Source organism: Alosa pseudoharengus, unplaced genomic scaffold (assembly GCF_046254945.1).
Source record: "Alosa pseudoharengus isolate Yale_2024_CS ecotype anadromous, Long Island Sound unplaced genomic scaffold, YU_APseudo_1.1 YU_APseudo_1.1_scf_15, whole genome shotgun sequence".
NCBI lineage: Eukaryota > Metazoa > Chordata > Actinopteri > Clupeiformes > Clupeidae > Alosa > Alosa pseudoharengus.
In genome coordinates, this window is record NW_027468620.1 from 23,622,639 (window position 1) to 23,644,711 (window position 22,073).

At 43.2% G+C, this 22,073-nt stretch overlaps 1 protein-coding gene across 1 annotated transcript; it reads left to right on the forward strand.

Moving 5' to 3' along the window:
- Window positions 1-2,245: 2,245 nt before the first annotated feature.
- On the forward strand, window positions 2,246-16,792 carry b3gnt2b (UDP-GlcNAc:betaGal beta-1,3-N-acetylglucosaminyltransferase 2b). The gene is made up of 3 exons (XM_076285955.1): window positions 2,246-2,429; window positions 7,698-7,893; window positions 13,261-16,792. Exon 3 carries the CDS (start codon window positions 13,282-13,284, stop codon window positions 14,503-14,505), a length of 1,224 nt encoding a protein of 407 aa, XP_076142070.1. The 5' UTR covers window positions 2,246-2,429; window positions 7,698-7,893; window positions 13,261-13,281; the 3' UTR covers window positions 14,506-16,792.
- The last annotated feature ends 5,281 nt before the right edge of the window (window positions 16,793-22,073 follow it).

The following is a 22,073-nucleotide window of genomic DNA, read 5'->3' on the forward strand; positions in this document are numbered from 1 at the left end:
CATAAATAGCATTCACGCCCAGAGTATTCCCATTACTAAACAGGATATTTTTTTGTAATTTGGAAGTTTTCCACTCTGAATTCTCCATTCTACAATTTAAAAGAAGATTTCCATTTAAATATGTCTGGCATGGCAAAGGAATGTAAATGAGATGTGTGGCTACTGTAGACATGGAAAGAGAGCTGCTCTGTTTTTCCACTTAGCTAGTCTGCTGACCAAAGCAGCCATGTTTTTTTTCTGCTGCCTCATACTCTCTTAGAGAATATCGGCTATTATGAAAGAGCCCAATCACATCTCTTAGACTAAATCATACACATGATGTGGGTCTACTCTTTAGTTGCCTTGAGCTCTAAGTGCTGTTTGATTGGTCAGTGTATGGCAACTCAGTTCTCTGTGTGGAAAAACAATATGTCTCCCGTTTCACTGGCGCCAAGGCAATATCAAAACAAACAATAAACAAATATGAGTTGGACAATCTGAGTAACTGGGCAAGTCTCCTCTGGCTCAATTCCCACCAAAAAGTGTGGACGTCAGACTAGTTACTGCAACATGTGTCACAAGTGAAGTTAAGATTATTCTTTCTAAAACCTAATCGATACCCATTCTAATGCTAGTTTCTGGCTTCAGGGACATTGGTCAGTGTTGTCACACCTCTGCTGTGCACCACATGTTCTTTTGTTTGTGGGTTTGGGGTTGGGTTTCAGTCTGATGGCACAACTGCCAAGCCCACATTAGCACCTCACTAGTGTTGATCAGAGTGCTGAGTAGGCCTAATGCTGATGTGTAGGTAAAATTAGGGATATGAACCGCAGTGTCTGACTAAACTAGAGACTAAACCATAAGCCTTTCTTTTTACACACTCAGATAGGCTACTAGTATAGGCTATAATTTTCTGGCCTCATAGGCTTTCTCAACAGCACATAAACAGGCATTTGAAAACACAGTTTATTTGCTTATGTGCGCTGTTTTTATGCCGCCTGCTGCATCTCCTGTCGTCTCTCATGAAACAGGCGACTTGCCTAGCAACTTGCCGTAACTAATGTGTAGGCTACAAATATTATTCTTTTGGATGACGTGTAAATGATTAGCTGAACATTGCTATATGCTAGTTATCGATGCAAAATGTCGTTGTCAAAAGCCTTGAAAAGAAAAATTGATTCAGAATGCAGGACCTACAAAGAAGAATGGAAGCAGAGGTATGTGTTGAGCCTGCCTGCATTTCTTAATGCCAAGCCTATTAATTTAACGAAACATAGGCTATTTTTGACCTTGCCCACTGGAAGAGGGAGACAGGACACTGTTGTTTTTTTTTTGCACAAGATTACGCGCACTCGCGTGCCAATACCGTTCCGACCTGTGCGTCATGGATAACTGCAAGGATGTTCCACCTGTTTTGTCACTTTAGTAGGACTATCATCTATACCTCAATAAATGTTTTGAAATTGATGGGATTGCTGTAGGCCTTTTTTTCTTTTTAAAAACATGGGGTTAAAAAAAAAATTCATTCAACAGCAAATTAACGTCATCTCGCGGGCCAGATAGAATCAATGGCGGGCCAAAATTGGCCCGCGGGCCACTATTTGCCGACCCCTGGCCTAGGCCTAGCTGGGTGAACACTGGCTACAATTTTGCAAATCCAGGATCAATGAGTCATGAGTAGGTTACTAAAATAAATAGGACCTACCTTTTGTTTCTCAACAGCACATAAACAGGCATTTGAAAACACATAGGGCCTAGGCCTAGCTGGGTGAACACTGGCTACAATTTTGCAAATCCAGGATCAATGAGTCATGAGTAGGTTACTAAAATAAATAGGACCTACCTTTTGCTGATAAACAGAATTGAAATGTCTCGACAACATGACATGTAGAATATTTTCTATTGTGTAGCCTATTATAGTAGGCTATAGTCTACGTCAATGTAGGCTTATTTTGGAATTAGGCCGTAGATGTATGGATAGACCTACTGATTTTATAGTAGGATAACCTGTGCATAAGTCTACCCACAGTTATCATCTCCTTCCCTTAACTATTAGTAGGGCTAGGCTAGCCAATAGAACAATATACGTTTTTAAATCTAGTAGGCTAATATTCTAACAAGCATTATCATATATCTACTAGATACCAGTACTAATCTAATGTTTCACATCAACTTAATTTTGAAATCGCATTGCCTTCGAAGAGAGGCATTTAAGCCGCGCGTCACTCCACTCCACCCATGGAGGTAGTATGGATGGAGAGTCAAGTCACACCCATGGAGCAGAAGCCAGGCAGTAAAGTAATGACCCAGGAAATACGTGTGTTTCTTTCTTTCCCGAAACGTTCAGTGAGTCTTAGCTTAGCATTACCAAAGAATACTTTCTGCCGTCAGGAGTTGGCCCTGGACGCAGCAGCTGGCAACGTATTGGATGTTTCTGTGATTCGCTGGAGGTACAGTCCGATTTTGTTACACTCTGTTAACAAAGCGAGTGATCACACATGTATCTGTTTACAAATGACGATGGTTGAATAAGTTCAACGCTTGTCGGCTAGCTGCTCTATGACAAGGAAAATCTTAGTTTGGTAATGTTAGTCCTTCGTGAGTTTGGTGGTTCCCCAGTGCAAAATAAGCAAGATTATCCGAAATCAATTGTTGAAGTAGGGGAAGTAACATCAATATATTTTATTTCTCAACAAGCTAGCACACCATTTAATCGTATTAGCTAGTTTGACTAAGCTTCACAGTTTTTTGCGGTATGTAACACACCTGTGGAAGTACAGTCGGTTTATCAAGTTACTTTCTCCCGTGCGGAAATGTTAACGTTACTGTGGGTGTTAGCTAATTTGATTTGACCACCCAGCGTTAGCAAGCTATCCTAGCTGAAACGTTACATGGCTGTTGTCGTTACCCGTGTTCATAGGCGAAATCTAAGGCAATTTAGTAGCTTTAAAATCTGTATTTACTAACTAAGTTAACGTTAACGATATAAAATGCAATATCAATTAGAATTGAATTGGTTAGCCAAACTTGCTAACTCACACTTATTTGAAAAAAACTATAGTTTAACAAGTTGGCCGAAAAGTCAGTTTAACGCTAACGTTAACATTAAGTTAGGTAGCCTACGTCAACGTAACACTAATAATAGTTTGTTAACTTTTGCCAAAAGGACTGTTAAGGTCATGACATCGTTAGTTAATGTTAAAGATTAACGTTAACTTACTATCGATAGTTACTCTTCCTCAAATAGCGGAGTTAATGTGAAGCCATCGTAATTCACTTTAATTGAAGATGTCTTCTAGAATCTAACATCTAGATTCTAGAACTACCTATTCTGGAATTCGATAATAAACTCGCTTATTGGCGGCATAGGCTGACGTTACTGTTTTCTTTTTTATGTACGTAGGTAACTTCAAGGGAATCAGAGGTATCATAATGTTAACTCGTCTAAGTTCATTGAAATTACATGAACACATGTCCCACAAACTGTTTTTAAAAATAATTTATATATGTGATATGGATGTAGAAGCTAATGTAGCCTAACTTGCAGCAACCGCCCGATGTACCAAGGATGTCTCCGATCATAGTTGTCACATTGGATAGCTAGCAAATCAGTGAAAGCCGCCAAGACAGGAAATAATCACCGCCACTGAAAATAACCCTCCTCGTCAAAAACAATGGAAATACAGTATATTGCCTATATTATCTATGTCGATCATAATGACTTTTTTTATGAAGTCCTGGGAACTGCAGTGGCATTGCTCTATATATGTGGCAGGGAGATGGGAGTTCATCTCTCTGCAATAGTGTCTTTAACTCTGCCTACTGATGTTTGCTCTCCTCCCTTGGGCATTGTCAGAGGGGGTGATGTGTAGGAGGATATGAGGTCCCCACTGAATCTGCCTGGTTCTCTGAAAGGTGGACAGCTGCCAGCATCACCCTTATGCGTTTTTCCCAGGGTTGTGCTACACTGTCTGTGCCACTTGGGCGCAGAATGTTTGCCCTGTGTGAGGGTCACCTTTCTGGTATGCGTGACTGAAACGTATGTGAAGCTCTGCCCATAGCTGGGTAAGCGGGCAGATGCTTATTAAAACGGCATATCTCAGCTGTTTGGAATAACTCACTCCAGCATGGGGTCAAAAGAAACGTTCCTGGTCCATTCTTTACATGTCTGTGTGGCTGGGAAGGAAAAGGAAGAAGGCCCTCATTACATGCCCTTACCTCCTCTTCTGAATTTCCGCTGTAGTGCTTATATGATTTTTTTTTTTATGGTTATGGGATTTGGCAGACCCTTTTGTCCAAAACGAATTATAATACTTTACTATTGTAAAGTAGCCTAATAGAAAACAAATCAGAGGATAAAGGTGTTGCAGCAGGTCTGAGAGGCAGAATCAACAAGGAGTGTCTATGGTTTTCAGTAACTCGCCTGTTCCCTAAAAAATCCGCTGGTGTAGCAGCCTATATTCCCTTTGCCCTCTCCTCCTCTACAACTTTTATTTGTGAGTCTGGTTTGCTCCCATCTGTCACTCCTTGCGTGGGCTCAATCAATAAGTAAAGGTCTAGTTTAAATGTTGAGGCCACACCCACCAGAATGCACACTGTAGAAAATAAGTGGAGGTAAACATTTCCTGTGTGATTGTTCAGAAGGCTTTCCTGCTGCTCTGGTGAGTGCTCTGGTCGTGAGCTTTGGCCGCAGCCTGCTGTTTGATGCTCACGTTGTTATGGTTGAGCCTTGGCCTCATACCAGAGGAAAAAAAATGTCCCTTTCTTTAGTTTTCGGGCTCCCAGTTGAACTAGCGGTCATTGGGGGGTGATTGTGCAATGCAAGTGCATAAGCTAGCCTAAGTGTTTGATCATACAGACATTCTTCTGCATCAGACTGTGCATTCTTATTTTTTCAGACCGTAGCTTGTCCTCTGACATTCTTGAGATTGTCTAGGCCTACCTGTCACATGCTTCTCTGTATCAGCATGGAACATGGCTGACTCAGTAAAGCACACACACAGAGGTGCCTAAGTCCTCAGTCAATCAATCAGTCATCTCATTCAAGTAACCTCCACTCCATTTAGTTCTGATTTATTTCCCATCTCTCTCAGAATCCCCAAGAGTTAAAAGGTGTTCACTGGCTAATACTTCACATCTTTGCTTTATTTCTGGTATGAGGAAGTTCTGACTATCCTCCTGACTGGTCTTCCTGAGTTTTTTTTTTTCTTGTTTTTTTTTTAACCCTAACCCTTTTTGTGATGACTGGTATCTTGTGATTTTCCTGTTATCTGCAATAATCTGACAGAAGCACTAACATGCGAGTGTGGTGACTGCCTTTTTTTAGGACCCTTGGTGTTCTTTTTCTTTCTGTTTCTCTTTCTCATAGTTCCCACCTCCGTCACCCTGCCCCTTAATTTTTCTCCCCCTGTTCTTATTCCTGCTTCCTTTCTCCTTCCCTTTCCTCTCTGTAGTCTGCCCTTATCTGTAGGGATTCCCTATAAAACTCCCAAGGCCTAGACAAGGTGAGGGCTTCCCATGTTATGTCAGTGCGTACTTTGTTTTTATGTATGGGCATAACCAAAGAAAACCATGGCAAGTGCCAGTAGCCAGGCAGCAATGCCTCTCCACTCGCTGGCAAAATTGGAAAAAGGTCCTCGTAGGGAAGCAGGAATATAAAACCACACCTCCTCTCTCTCCTGGTCCATTATTATCCATTTCCCCCCTCTTCCTCTTTGCTCTCATCACCCTCAACTGCAGCCTATATCAGCTTGACAGTGCAGGGAAGGGCAGCTTCCCCCTTCTCTCAGAGCTTCTTCTGGCGGTTGATTTGCAGCACAGGCCGCCTTGTGTCACCATATTCCTGTTGTGCCAGAGCCTGTCATCACCGAGCATGATGCCCACACCAGCACGCATGTGGCTTCTCTGTTTATTGCCAGCGGCTGGACTGTGCATGTCTGTCTCTGTGAGTGTGTGTGGAAAGGCTGTCTTTGTGATGGTCTAGAAAGCTATTGTCCACTAAATTGTTTTTCTTCCCCTTGTTTTCAAAGGGACATTTTGGCGGGTGTTTTCTGAGACTGCAGGGACTTGTATGAGTCATTTGTCTGTGGCCAAACCACACATACAAGCCCACACTGCAAAAAACACCGCATTGTCTCTGGGTTTCTGTCAATTGTTTGTGTGTAATAATTAAGCCAGAGTGTTTCAAAACAGTCCGCTTCACTCTGTGACAGAGTGGACAGATTTGTCACCTCTCCATTTTGAAAAGATATTTCTGCCTTTTTGATGTTTGCACAGAAAAGCCAGTGGCTTAATAATTAACAGAGGCCAGATAGTAGTCAAGGTTTTGGAAGACCTGCACAGCACACACAATATTAAACGTGAGACCGGGGCACACAGAGCTGTTATGGTCCAAGAATCTTCTGGAAAAGATGGTGTCATTTTCCATGTTGACCTTTGACAATAGGATTGATTACAGTTAAACATGTTTAAGGAGATAATCACTTGTCTTTTTTGAGAAACATAGGCTTTAATTTGTGTTTTTAGAGAGAGAGAGAGAGAAACAAACAAACAAGTCACTTGATTACCATTTATGCTTTGAGATTATTAATTATCCCATCAGACATTTTTTTTCTTTGGTAAAATACCAATTTCAGTAAAAATCTGTCAATTTCCAAGCACATGTTACTGGTTTCCTTTTTTTTTTGAATAGACAAGAAAAAAGGATGATCTACATGAGTCAACAGTATGATGGCATAAAAAAATGTGTAGTACTTTTTCAGCTGTTGAATTCATTCTGAACTAATAGCCTAAGCTTAGTCAGGACACAGTCTAAAAAAAACTCAGTCTTAGGGACGAGTGAGAGAGACAGATAGACAGGCATAGCTAAGAGAGACAGATAGACAGGCATTGTTAAGATAGACAGGCATTGTTAAGAGAGACAGATAGACAGGCATTGTTAAGAGCAATACTGACTAACAGAGGACTAGATAGGAGATGGTTAGAGAGACGAGTTTATCATGTGTGTTGTGTTGTGAAAACGGCATCCCTTGTGGTCTGGGTGGAGTGGACAGAGGGCTCTTTACGGGCCCTGCTCTAACCTGCTCAGTGGAGTAACTGCAGGTTCGGCCACGTTGCCTGCTATAGCCTAGATACTGTACTAATGGCCGGGAGTCGGGTTGCTACCCCGTGCTGAGCTCCCCCCGACAGCAGACGCTGCTCAGCTTTTCCTCTGTTTGTTTTAACCAAGATGGCCGAACTCCACGGCAACAGAGTGTACTCTGTCCCCTTTGTGTATTTTTTTTCCCCCTCTTGCCTTTCTTATTCTCTCTTCCTCCTGGTCTGTTCCAGGTGTCTAGGCGGGGTCAGTGTGAAGTAAACGGAGAAGGCCCAGTTCGGCAGGCTTTTTCTTTCTCGTTTTCTTTCAGTCCCCCTTCCCCCTCTTTTGCCAGAGGAGACCTGTTTGCATGTCTGGCTGAGCTCGCCGACGGAAGCGATGGTTGTTAATTGGTGCTTTCCTATGTCTCCTGGGAGAGTATAAATGTGCTCGGAAGGAGATAAGTGCGCTGGCGTGTGTGTTCTTACGCGTGCGTGGGTGTGCCTCTGTTTGCATTGTGTACTTTTATACCATGGCCGTGTGCCACCCATGTTCTGGTCAATAGGTGTTTGTGTTGTTGACTGACACATGTTCTGGTCAATAGGTGTTTGTGTTGTTGACTGACACATGTTCTGGTCCACAGGTTGCTGCTGCCCCAGCTCCAGAGACTCACCTGTTCATACGAACACACAGGTAACTCTTTCGGCCCCCCAGCCCGGCAGCATCCGATTCCTGTCTCACACAGAGCCTCAGGATGGGGTAAAGACTCGAGCAAAGCACTTCACTGATCTAAAGGAGGAAGAGGAGGAGCAGAACACCTGAACATTACCGGTGGCCAGGTGAAGCAGCAGTCTCTCATTTAAAACACTTAGAACTAGGGTAGGGAACAATCACTACATTGAATCAGTTTATTGCCCAAATTCCATTTATGTCAATATTCCGTTTAACCTGTTTATAAGCAAGTAGAATGTCACGTTTTGAGCATATTCCTGTTTACATAGCAATCGACATTATTCCGAATAAGTCAGTGACGCAGCCTACAAATAGGCATTCTGTGCGATTTGAGCATGCACAGGCCTACAGCACTCTTCCTTCTGGGTGCATATTCCGTTTAAGGTGTTTTCATGACCCAACATTCCATTTAAAACAGGCATATGCTATGGTGTGCAAATGGTTTATTAGTAAACCATTTTTCGGTTTATTTCCATCAGAATAAGGTGTTTACAAGACCCACGCATATTCGGTTTATTCCCAATAAACTGATTCAAAGCCATTTATTGGATGCATGAAAACGTGATGAATGTCACTTTATGTGCTGTACTCATCTACCTGGGTGGCAGCATTTATTTTTTTATGATGACTGCTGCATGTTTTTGTCCAAGTTTTTTTTAGTTTTTCGGTCTGTGATGAGACTTCACCAATCCACATGAAACATGCTAGGGGTGGGACAAAATATCTAAATATTGAAATCATATTGGCAGATGCTCATGTTACGATAACAATATGCTAGTCTGTATTTTTACTAATGGTCTAAACTGATTCCACCACCAATTTCACCAACGTTTTGCACTGCTCTATGACTTCTTATCCTGACACTTATGACCGTATGTCAACGTATATCAATGTATGACAATGTATGACCGTAAAAAAAGCAGGGACAATTATTTACAATGGACAAACTCAATGCACCTTGTACATCGAATGCATAATTCCTGCTTTTTGTTTTTTTATACAGATATTGTGAAGTGTAATGGATACTTCTTTGGTTCGATTCTTCAAGTATCATAACAAACTGAAATATAGTGATGCCATCGGAGGGCATCTTGACAGTAGTGTGTCATGACCTATTCTGTACTTCGTACTCCTAATTGTAGCCCCCACAGAGCTGCCGGGTAATAGTTAGTAATAGTTAGTTAGTAATAGGTAATCTGAACAGTGTGTTTTGTTTGGTCGAAATGCTCTGACCGGTTCAAATGTTGGTTCGTGAATGGGAACAGAGCCGGTTTTCTGTCGGTGGAAAAGACCTATGTGTGGTATGGAACCCTTGGTGCTAGTGCCCTGAAAGTTGGCCAGAGCAATGCCCAAGTCATGCAGTTTCTGTTCTAGCTCAAACTCTCATTTGTATGGCAGGCTTGCCTCTAGTAGGCTCATTACAAATCATTTGTGAAGTGTTGCCACCTAGTAAATATTATTTAGTACAACAACTTAGCACTTCACTAGTCAATGTCTTGTGACTCAATCAAGTTCATCACCCTGTATCAGAACGGAACTCTTCGACTAATGCCAGATTTTGTGAAATTTCTTTGGGGGTGCTACTGCTGACATTTTGATATCATTGATTGTTTAAACTAAAATCTGGTATGCATATAGGCTACTACTTGTCCTAATTCAGCAGCTAGTGCATAACTCCGTCGTTCTCCAATTGAATGGCCAATCTTCATAAATTTGAGGCACATTCATACTTGCATACCAATTTTGCAGAATGGCAGGTTTTTATGCGGTTCCTCTGACATGGTCTGCTCCTCTCGGTGCTCAGATTTAGTTCAACAACCTTTTACAGATGCACGCTCATCCTCATTCACTTGACATGTCTAAATCTTCATAAATTTGAGGCACATTCATACTTGCATACCAATTTAGCAGATTGGCAGGTTTTTATACGGTTCCTCTGACATGGTCTGGTCCTCTCGGTGCTCAGATTTAGTTCAACAACCTTTTACAGATGCACGCTCATCCTCATTCACTTGACATGTCTAAAAACCACAGAACATTACACATAGGTACTGCTTAACTGTCGATGTACAACTGCCACATCTGCAAACTAGCTCCTATTTGGTCTGGTTTCTTAAACGTTCACTCTTTAGTCTATTGTTGCCAGAAATGTAGCCTAGTCATTCAGGATAATGCACTTTTTTTAGAATGTTTTTTTTTTTTCTTAATTCATCCTCTTTCTCTCACTTTATAACTGTGACATGAGACACCATTATGCTGTTACTGACATCACCGATATAGTTCAGTGATGACCCAACTTTTATCTGCTTATATCTTACAAGTTAGTTGCTACTCCCCCATCTCCTGAAAACTGAGATGGAATCCACTTGTGGCATCCGTGTTGCTAGGAGGCAGTGTAAACGGAACAAATGGATGTTTAGATGAAGGGCAGGTAGGGAAAAAAAGAACATGGACTCAGAAGTAGGGAGGGAGGGATGGAAAAGGTTCTTTGGTAGATTAGGATCTTACTGAGGGAAAGTGAGTGAATCTGACTGAAAGGGGGAGGGGAGAGGAAAACTGTAATAGTTCAGGTATGACTGAATTAGAATGTTCAGATGGTTTACGAGAAACAGAAAAATGAGGAAGGATGTTTGCGTAGGAAGTTGCTGTGTATAATTCCATTGATGTGCCTCACGCTGTCCCTGAGGTGAAGTTAAAAAGAGGAATTGAGCACTCTTACATCACTATTAAGAAGGATAGTATTAAACCAGAGACTGATAAAATGATTCTCTCATGTCCATTCCAGCTCTCCTTAGACACTTGCAATCATAGTTTTATCAGACTTGTAGGTTAAGCATGTGCATATTATCAAACTATCAATATTTTGGATGTGTTAGTGAAAAGGGTACAAGGAAGTCAAGATGGTTTGTTTTACTAGAGGCGCATGTGTCTCAGAGGTCCTGGGAGTCACAAGGGCGCAACTGCTGAATGGACTTCTCTGTTCTCTCAGATTGTCTAGGATGTTCTTCTGCTGTTTCCTTTCAAAAGACACATTCATCACGGGGGGTGGGGGGGGTTGCTTTGGCCCTATTTATAAAAGACTTCTGGCAGTGTAGTAACCCTTTTTGAGCTGACATATGGGAGGGTTTGGGACAAATGATTTAGTCTTTATTTTCTTTGCTCTTGTTTTGTTAGAGAAGCTACAATGAAGCGAGTTAATCGGTGGGAAGTTCTGTACGTAGTAGCACCATTGTTTTTTAAGTCAACTCAAGAACAACACCATTGCCTCTTTCCCAGTTTGGCTGCTAGATTCATGGTCATGCTGCTATCGCGGGACTAGATCTCATCTCATGACGTGGTACCACACTGATCAAACATGAATTGACATTTATACTTCTCCCTTTTAGGAACAGATGTAATCCCATGGTTTCACATTGTCAGCTCGCTAGAGACTCCATGTGCTCCAAACATAGAGTTTTGCTGTCATCGTTGTTTGTTTGTTTTTCTGTGGCTTTCCATCTTGCTCGGCTAGTGCAAGTTCTTTTGAACTATTCTATGACGTGTCTCACGTTAGGCTAAGGCTAGGTGTGCTGAACTTCTCTATTAGACCAATGTTTTTCCATCTGTATATTTGTGAAGCTGTGCGGTGTAGGGGGCAGGGTAGGAAGGGCCATTTTTTTTTTTATGCCTTTGCTGCAGGGTAATGATCCATCATGAACAAAGATTAGTGTCATGGGGGCGGACAAATTGAGAGCGCATGAGACCCCTCTTCCTGCCTTGACCAGCATTAATAACGTCAAAATTCAGTCACTTAGGGACATGAACAGCTGCCCTGCTGTAGGATTAGTTGGTATGGCCATATGTTTTGCTTTGGTCAGTTTATAGGCTGTTTGTTTACATTTTTGTTAGTGATATGGATGTATGTTGGTTTGATGCCTCCACCCTTCATTTGAGTCGAGACTGTCAGTGCCCCCCTCCCCCAACTACTTACTTACTTTCTTTCTTTCTTTCTTTCTTTCTTTCTTTCTTTCTTTCTTTCTTTCTTTCTTTCTTTCTTTCTTTCTTTCTTTCTTTCTTTCTTTCTTTCTTTCTTTCTTTCTTTCTTTCTTTCTTTCTTTCTTTCTTTCTTTCTTTGTCTTTTGCTGTCTCTCTCTCTAACTAGATTTAGGCTACTGTCTGCCTATGTGTTTCCTCTGTGGGTAAGAGCATTATTATTAGAAAGAGGAGGTTTGACTTGACAAAATTTGCTCCACAAACTGAAAACCCGAAAGAAAGTCCATGAACAAAGACACAGTTTCTTGTTTTGGCCGTGGTTAAAGTACACAAACACTTTATCTATTAGCCTCCTCCTAGAAAGTCAAGCAGCTCCTTCATTCAGGGCGGTTAAGCCAGTTAGGATGGGACACTTCTGCCATTCATGGGCCGGTGCCGCTCCCTTGGCATTAAGATTGGGCCTGAAAAGGGCTTTAGTCCTCGGAGAGCTGAATCTGTAGCACAGACTGTCGTGCCAGAGGGAGAAGAACCTTTGGAGGATAACGAGAGAGCCAGGGAGAAAGAAGACGCAATCTTCATCTGATGAGCTTAGACTTGAGTTTAGAGTGGTCCGGTGGGGTATACTACGAAGCACGTTAGACATATCTAGGCTATGTAGACATATCGAGGCTTGACAAAGCCTTGACTCAGGGGTATATGTTAAGTGATACTACGATTGCAGTTATGTGATATATTTGTCAAACTAGGCTTTCAGCTCAGATCTGTGCGCGTTCTCGGTGTTGGGATGACTTTGGCCAATCGTGTAACGTGGAGACGCACAAGACCGCCTCTATTTAAAAACAATTACTTCCGCATTCATGAGCGATAGCTTAATCTACACTGCGGTAATTTTTTGTGTCTAACCTATAACATCAAATAAATCAATTGTCATCAGTTGTTGTATGGTATGCACGTCCATAGTGGGATATTTGCACGCACAGCACTATTAAAGCGCATTCGAGATCCAAAATGTTAGTAGAGGCGGAGCTCCACCTGTAGATATATGACAGAATCCTACACGTGAGAGAACTTTGTTTTTTAAGACAATTGATTGGTCAGTGTGCGGTAGATTACACGATTTGAGCTCTAACTTAGCACATAACCTCCTCCCGACCAGGTTTGGTTGACAGCATAAGATACCATGGTGATATAGCAACACTAAAACAGATCCACTTTCGTGTCACAGCATAGCCTGGCTTTGAGCGCAACATACCTCGCTAACCCACTAATCGAGATTCGTAGTACACCCCACTGGACTCCTGGGTGACCCCTGTACTATTAGTTGTCAGCTAGTTGGTCTGAGTAAATTTATAGCATGAATTCATAGAATACTCTTTGACATGTGTATTTGTAGAATGACTTTGTTTTGAATGACTAGTTTCCACGTTTTCCCATATTTTCCAGCTAATTGTCGCTGTAGAGGCCCCTTGTCTGATTAGTGTGTGTCTTGTGTTTGTGCTCAGGTGAAGAGGCGAACAGGAGTGATGCAGCGGCGGAAGGTGAAAGTGATGGGGACCATCATGATGGTGAACATCTTCCTCTTCATCGTGCTGGAGGTGTCGCGCAGCGGCGGCCAGGGCAAGGGCGCCGACAGCAAGGTGCACGTGCCCTCCAAGCGCTTCTGGGCCCGACTGGCACCCAGCAACGGCTTCTGGAACCGTGAGCAGCAGAAGCTGGACCTCCTTCACAACCCGGTGGTAACCAACAGCAGTGGCGGCATCGGCGTGGCCTCTGATGGAACGCTACCATTTGACCAGCTTCCGGACTGGCTCAACGATACGCTGGGCCAGCAGACGTGCGAGCCGGACCCGCGTGTGGCCAGCCAGCTGAAGGACTACGCCCAGCTGCCGCAGCGCTTTAAGGACTTCCTGACGTACATGCGCTGTCGCTCCTACCCCATGGTAGTGGACCAGCCACACATATGCCAGGACGGGCCCTACCTGCTGCTGGCCGTCAAGTCCCTGGCACCGCACTTCGACCGGCGGCAGGCCATCCGCGAGTCGTGGGGCCGCGCGGGCCTGCAGGCCAACCGCACGGTGGCCACCGTCTTCCTGCTGGGCAACGCCACGGCGGTGGACCACTTCCCCGACCTGTCGTCCATGTTGCGCTACGAGAGCGAGCAGCACCGGGACATCCTCCAGTGGGACTACCGCGACACCTTTTTCAACCTCACAGTCAAAGAGGTGCTCTTCCAGCGCTGGCTGGACACCAGCTGCCCCGGCGTGCGCTTTGTCTTCAAGGGCGACGACGATGTCTTCGTCAACACACCGCGTATCCTCGACTTCCTCAATGGCCTGCCGCCAGACAAGGCCCGCGACCTGTTCATGGGAGACGTCATCACCAACGCCGGGCCGCACCGCGACAAGCGGGTCAAGTACTTCATCCCGGAGAGCATGTTCGTGGGCCTGTACCCGCCGTACGCCGGTGGCGGAGGCTACTTGTACTCAGGGGACCTGGCGCGCAGGATATACGCGGCCTGCCAGCGGGTGGCGCTCTTCCCCATTGACGACGTCTACACGGGCATGTGCCTGCGCAAACTGGGCCTGGCCCCTGAAAAGCACAAGGGCTTCAGGACCTTTGACATTGAGGAAAAGCTCAGGGGGAACGCGTGCGTCTACAAAGCACTGATGCTGGTGCACCCCAGGACCCCGCAGGATATGATCAAGATTTGGGGCTGGCTGAATGACCCCAAGTTGACTTGTCATTGATCTAGGTTTGAACGGTTGCCTTGTTTTTTGTTTTTTTTTGTATCCTTTTTTGTTTTTGTTTCTGCTGTATCGACGCCTGTGGCATTCTAATGACCTCAGGGTTGTAAAGGGGCACACTTCGGCAGCTTTGCTACATAAATATAAATTATTGCGCTTTTGACAACATGACTATAATATTACGAACCTCCACAGTGATTTTGAAGGTGTCCGTTCTCAAAAGGGGCTTTGTAGGGCCCAAGTATTGTTATTAGGAGGGACCCCCTCTTATCCAAACCCCCTCACCATCCTCTGGTATGTATTCCGCTCCTCCTCCAAGGTGGTGATGGCCTGTACAGTTAGAGCCCAGCTGGTCTGAGCGTCCTATGGTGTCTTGACCGATGTTTGATGAATCAGCTAGCCTCATTGTGCAATCACTAGTGTGACAGTATGTGTGACCAAAGTAATGTAGGAAAGGATGGCACTGAAACACATTTGAAAGTGAATTTCCATCCTCTCTAGATTCTACAAGTGTTCCTTCTTGTCTACTGCCTTTTGCATCGACCCTCTTGTGTTCCGAGTCCACACAAATATTCACCCATGGTTACTGTATTTGGTCAGACGTTTATTTATTTTTCTTCTAGCCCTGCTTTTTTTTTTTGCCAAAACACTGGTGGAGCACCAAAGACGGAGGACTAGGGGAATCCATGGGGTTGAAGGCAAGCTCAAGCATGTGGAGAGTGGAGGAACTATGAGGGAGAGCTAGAGCAGGCAGGCAGGCAGGCAGTGCTAACCCTCAGAGGCCAGCCAATGACGAGCCTTGCACAGGCTGTCATGTCTCAGAGCTGTTAACCGTGTGAGACCGAGTCTGGCGCCTGTACTGCGGCCTGGTGTTTGTCATTTGAGCAGGGCGGAACTTGCTTGAGCTCACAGTGTGGCCCACCCATTCCTGCTCAGCACACACAGAGGCAGTATGGCCCAATGTTATCACAGTGACGCCTGCTGGACAGGTAGTGGAAGTTTCCTGCAGTGAAAAGTACACTGAATTCATTAGGTCATAGCCTCACCAACATCAATGGACCTTGTTGGACATCTCACAATGCCTGAGAATGACTGCCTTTGTTAAAAAAAAGTCAGTGGCAGTTATTCATTTTTCAAAATTAGTAACTTATTTTTTTCCCAGTTACTGAGGGAGTGTTGTTCAGTGTTAATGTGTAGACTTGCAAATTAATGTCATAAACTCATCTGTTACACTGACTGCTGTTTGGGTGCTGAAATGTCCAGAGAATGTTTACATGTGTAAATAAACAATTGAAAATGTCAAAAAAAAGAAAACAAAGAAAATGTATTTATAAACTCAGTATATTTTGTCCAGTTCTGGTTCTATGTTTATTAAGATTGATACAAACACAGGACTGGATTAGAGACAGGTATTTGGTATTGTCTGTTTATTTGTTTGTTTGTTTTTAAAAATATGCTGTATAAATGCACAGGACTGTCTAGCCTAGACATTTTTTTTGTATGCTGTAAAAATGCACATGACAATGCTGTCACCTAAGTGCAGGGGATGTGTCATCCAAACTCATATGCACATTAATATATCTAGCCTAACTTGTGTACCTGCGTCAACACCAAAAACTGTCTGTTTATCGTACCAAAACATGGACCAAGAAAATCCTAAAAAAAGTGGTGATATATGTTGATTATTGCTTTAATATTATTTGGGGCGTTAAGGTCACTTTTGTGTGTGGTCAAAGGAATCTTTTTGTAGTTTGTGTTTTTTGTTCAGTGGAATGCTGTCAGTGTTGTGCCTTTCAAAGAAGCCCAAAGGGTAAATGCTGTAAATGGTCAACTACAGTGGGTCGGGGGTTGGCTTTCAGTGGTGTCTGTTTTTGACCTTCAAGTGCAATTTACACCCACCTTGCCTTGGAAATATTTAGCCTGGTCTTAATTCATATCACAAGATTTTATTCCCTTTGTCCTAGTCTTTATAAGTAAATATTTCTGAACTAAAATCTGCCACTTATCTGTTAGTCCATTTTAACAGATCGATTTCCCCAGATCCCTCTGTGTCGGTCAAGGGGTGTTTTTTCTGTGCTACTGTGACTACTCAGCCAAAATGTGCCTGTCATAAGTGATTTATGACCGACGGCAGTCTTGGTCATAAGTGTTGGTTTGGTTAATCATGAAATCATATGCTTCTGCTTCTTTTTCCATGTAGGAGTCCGTGTCATCCAAAATAATGTAATGCCTGTGAAGTTAAATTTGTCCTGTTTTCTTTCAATAAAGTATACTTGGCTGTTTTTGTAAATCGGTGCAGCTTGTGGTGTTATGTGTTTGTTTCTTGGGTAATCTGTTCTTGAAAGGGTGAGGTGTTGGTAGAAGTTGATATTTGCCAAATACATCCTCCGAGTCATACTGTCTAAGCAAGGAGTAGAAATCACCTTTTATGGAATGTCGGGTATTATAAGTAATTATCAGAATATATCAAACTGGTTAAATATAACTTGCTATCTTACATTTTAATTAGTATGGTGTAGTGAACATTGCATTGTGCAATACTAATAAAGCACATATCCTTATATAGTATTAAAACATCTAAAATATCAAGGAGTGTAATGCAACATTTTGTTTCATGTGAGTGGGGCTTCTTTTAAAAAAAGAGAAAGACTACAGACTACCATTTGAATTGCTCTGAGTTTTTCCCCACTGTGCCTACAAGGTTGCGCCATCCAGGCTATTGTGAGATTCAGAGGAAAGTCAGAGGAGATAAGGTTGGTAAATAAATTGCAAACACAATAGCCAACAAGTAACTACCCAGAGCTATGCATTAAAGCTATGTTGTATAAGTAGACTAGACATGCTCAACAAAATAAATGCATAAGCTCTATGCAAAAGACAAAGTAAAAGAGATGTGAAACAGTAGCTTAGGGCCAGTTTCATGAAAATAACTTTATCTGTTAACTTTGCCAGTGGTGGCTTGCCCACCCTTACTCCGTTTCTAGAAGCAACAATTTTAGAATGATCTGTCGTACTGATTAATGGCACCTCCATCCTGTTTTTTTCCTTTTGTGAACAAAGGCGCAAAAACAGGGGCTGATATCAAGTCCACGCTGCTCAAATTCCAAGCAACCACAAATTCCCATATGCCAACCTAACCCACATTAACTGGAGCCAAGCCTGCCTTGAACCTCAGGAAATAAAAGGGAATTGGCCCAAGAGGTGTGATATCTAATTGTTTGTGTCTGCATGTGTGCATCAGGGTTATCACAGGTCATGGAATTTCTGGAATATCATGGCATTTTGGAAAGTCAGGGAATTTTATCATTTTTGGGTCAAAGTCATGGAATATCAGGGAATTTTGTTGTAGCAGTTTAAAACTTGACTTGCCAAATATATATTAATACAAATATATGTCCATGCAGAATTGGTGTATAGCTTATTAGCTTTACTGCTTGCTTGAGTAGTTGTGGTTAGCCCAACTTTGTTTATTTACTGTCACAGTAAAAGATTCTTGAATGCTACACAGCTGCTATAAAATATCATTCATTATATAGTAGGTGATGGAAATTCAGTTTTTTGTCAGGGAAAAGTCATGGAATTTTACATTTGACATAGAGAGGGAACCCTGGTGCATTTGTGTGGTTTTGCGTCATGAATACTGTATGTTTTTTCTTTCTTCATGACTGTACATCCAACTGGTCACCACAAGAGGGCACCCTAGTCTAAAACTTCACTAGACTGTGCTGAAAACTTGGTGCTGTTACACTTGGACATATTTTGCACAAATTAATTTTAATATACTGTAGTTAAATAACTATTATACTACTCACTTGACATTTCAGCTACCTATATACTACAGTGACACCAACTACCTCATTTAATGAAACCATTAACCTCTGATTCAGAGACTCCGTTACATTTCTGATGAGTTCATAAGCTGTCCCGAACAGGCTCAAATTCATGTTAGTTGTGTTTTTGTGAACTCTGACTCACACATCTCTGTCAACTCTGCTGTCAGTGTTTTTCTTGTCAGTCCCAAGTGGAGCGTTTCCTCTCTGAGCCCTGGTTACTCAACAGACAGTCTGAAACAGGGCCCCACCCTATACTGACTCTTGTTGCCTCAGAGACCCAGCTTCTAAAAATGTACCTGGAGACATGACACCAGTATGCCCCATCCCCCCAGCCCAGGATTAGTAAGGTGAGCGGTGGGGTGATGGGGTCTAATCTCCTGCTCCTCTGCCTCTGTCTGAAGAAGCCCTCACCCAACCTCGCCTCAGTCGCCATGGGACACAGGGACGGACAGAGGAGAGGAGTTGCCATGGTGACTGGATCTCCCACGACACGGCAGCCTCCTTCATCTAGGCTCCACTAATTAAGCCACAGAGGTCTGCGTCTGCCTCTCCCACACAGGCTGCTGTTGTTGTTGTTGTTCTATTCTGTGTGTCTCATGTTGTTGTTGATGTTGGAGATCTTTTCATCTAATGCCCTGTAATGCGGGAGGGTCAGTATGTCTGTATTGTCTTGCAGAGAGAAAAGCACTGGAGAAAGCAGAGAGGGGAGGCCAGCGTGGGGAAGGGGAGACGAGACGTGGTCGAGAGAACCATCAACCTGCACCTCATCAATGTCAGCTTGAGAAAGACAAACACTGTGTGGAAGAGACTAGAAGCAGTTCTTCCCCCCTGGCCTTTTAAGAACGCCCAGCGCCCATGTGCCAAAGATACGGTGCCTTTGTCCAGCTTTCATTTTGCTCGCAACATTTGGACGCAAGCCCTCATCATCTTTGTCCCTTCTGTTCTTTTTGTCCTTGTTTCCCTGCAACAGCTGTCTAAGCATATGAGCCCCTTCTCATGGCCGTGGCTAAATGAGGGGAGAGGACGTCTGCGTCTCTGACATTCCAGACTGTGTTGTCATTCGCACACAAGATGTGGTCCAGAATCAGAGGGACGAAGGAGTCACTGCATCCACAGGGCCTGTGGATTTTTCCCCACCACCATCACTTTCTCTGGCACATTTAGTGACAGATTGGAATTTTTCCTTGGTGCTGGATAGCCTGGTAAAATTCACGACTGAAGGTTCTATCTCTGTCCAAATCGGTGATTCACTCATGGATGTCTGTTCCGTTCCAAAATGATTGGAACCCATTCCATAGCACATGCAATAAGTAATGGAGTCCTACAAACTACAGGCAAAGTTCACAGTTTAAAGTCTCACTATAGTTAATTAAATGTAATAACTAGGCTCAATCTATTTGCTAATTTAATCTATAAGCAAGATCCTAAACTCAAACATCAGTTGGTTTGCTCAATGAGGGCGCATGGTGCTACAAATGACTATTAATTTAATCAGTTTAAAAGTTTAGTCCCCACAAGTTGACATATAGAAGCTAATAAAATATTAAAAGGTGACTACTTGGTGTGAAGGTAGTTTTCTTGGCACATTTCTTTGTCATTGAAACAAACCTTTGACTCTTGACTGTCATTCACAGAGAAAAGCAAATAAATTGCACCGACTGTGTACTTGGGGAAACACTGGACATTGCAGTCCAGCCATTGAAACATCCAAGGAGAATTAAGGGTCACAGGGAGGGGGACAGATCAGGTGAGTACATGCAGTCACATGTGAGACTGACCACGGGAGGGAAATGAACTCCTCATCTGAGATCCACAATGATGCGCAGGAAATGAGAAAGTGATCCCCCATGTCCTCTTCGCCAAACTCTACTCTCACCCGTAACATCGCCTTTTTCAGCTCTCAAAACACGAACACACAAAACTCTTCAGTAGAATAATGTCATTCTGATGCATTCTGATAGTGCTCTTTCACTGGTCATAGGTTAGTGTCTGCTCTCCTCAAACTGTCCAGTGATGTCATGGTTGAATTATATCGTAAGGACTGCATCAAAGATCCATGCCCCGGTGTTTGCTATTGTTTTGATAGATGCAGTTGTAATGTAACACATGTGGTACCTGTCCTGTCATGGGAATCGAGGTTCAAAGGTCATTGATATGTTTTAAATTTGTCTGTGTCCATGTGCATGAGTAACGTACACAGTTTCACAGGATAAGTGTGTCTGAGTGTGCTACATATGTTTGTGTTGTTATAAGAAAACACATTTAATGTTTATTTTTCCAGAAGAATATGATAATTGAATTATATTTCATGAGATGACTGACTGGCATGCCACCGTGTCAAAGTAGGCCTCCTTCTCTATTACCGATAACAAATGCAAAAACAGCTCAGCTTTATAAATCTCTAAGCCTATTATGCACAAGGTGATTTATACCACTGATGAGGGATCAGGGAGCTGCCGGCCAGATTTGGGCTTCATTTATTACAAATTCAATGTGAAACTGCCATAAAAATGTCTACCACCCATTCAACCAGGGCAACTGCGAATGACGTAGGCCCTATATGATGGATGGACACCATTAAGGCAGTTAAAGTTCATTCCACTAGTACATCGTGTCCTCGCCTCCTCGATTCCTCCATGGTTTAGAAAAATAGTACTTTCTGTGATGGGGAAAGCAGATACTGCCTTCAGAAGAGTCAGGGGCACTGAAAGGGAAGGGTGGAGTGGGGGACGGGAGAAGGTGGCTGGGTGGATTATGATTTGGTGAAATGGCAGCTAAAAACGTCTCTTGACACTTCTGATGGTGCCGCTTTGGCTATGATGGGCCGATTAGCCAAGAGAGAGAAAGAGAGGCTGCAGAAACAGAGCAAGATGCTCTCTTCAGACTGACACAGGGAGGGAAAAAAAGCACTTGAGAAGACTGGAGTTACTATTGGCAGTTTTAGAGAATGTACAGTTTGACCTTCTCAGTCTCCTGACAGAGCTCTGCAATGTAATGATTTTTCACTAAAACAGAACCTGGATCAATGCAGAATGATTTCAAGCTTTCTCATGCATGTCTTCAAATCCACCAAACACACACACACACACTTACACACACACACACACACACACACACACACACAGACAGACAGACACACACACACACACACACACACACACACACACACACACACACACACACACACACACACACACACACACACACACACACACACACACACACACACACACACACACACACACACACACAAGTGAGGGCGGCAAGCTAAGGTAAGCTCCTAGACCATATAAATAAAAGAGGTAAGCTCTGTTCCGCTTCTGACTCATACTCCTGGGAGGATGGCTTCCAGCTCATCCATCACACATGCATGATATCCCATAAGGAGTTCAGAGAGCAGAGGCCATTGCTCTCTCCTCTTACAAGGCCCTCTCTGACAGGGATACCTCCCCATCTCTCTTCACCAAGCTCTGGTTTCAATAAGCGGTTAAATGCTCTCACACTTAATCCAGTGGCTCAAATCACTGACACGTGTATCAGTCCTGTGAAGGGAACTACACTTTATAGTTTCTGTGTTTTGGTTCTCACCAGATCTGTTAATCACGCTGAGAGTTACTCCAGAGCCAATGTAGGCTGATGCCATTCCTCACTTAATTTCAACCCACACTGAATCATTAACATTGACACACAAGAAACCATGCTCATAGTCTTTGTACGACGGCTTTGGCACAATGCTAG

What these genes read in the sequence shown, in the direction of transcription:
- b3gnt2b (XM_076285955.1), top strand. Translation starts at nt 13,282, where the DNA reads ATGCAGCGGCGGAAGGTGAAAGTGATGGGGACCATCATGATGGTGAAC.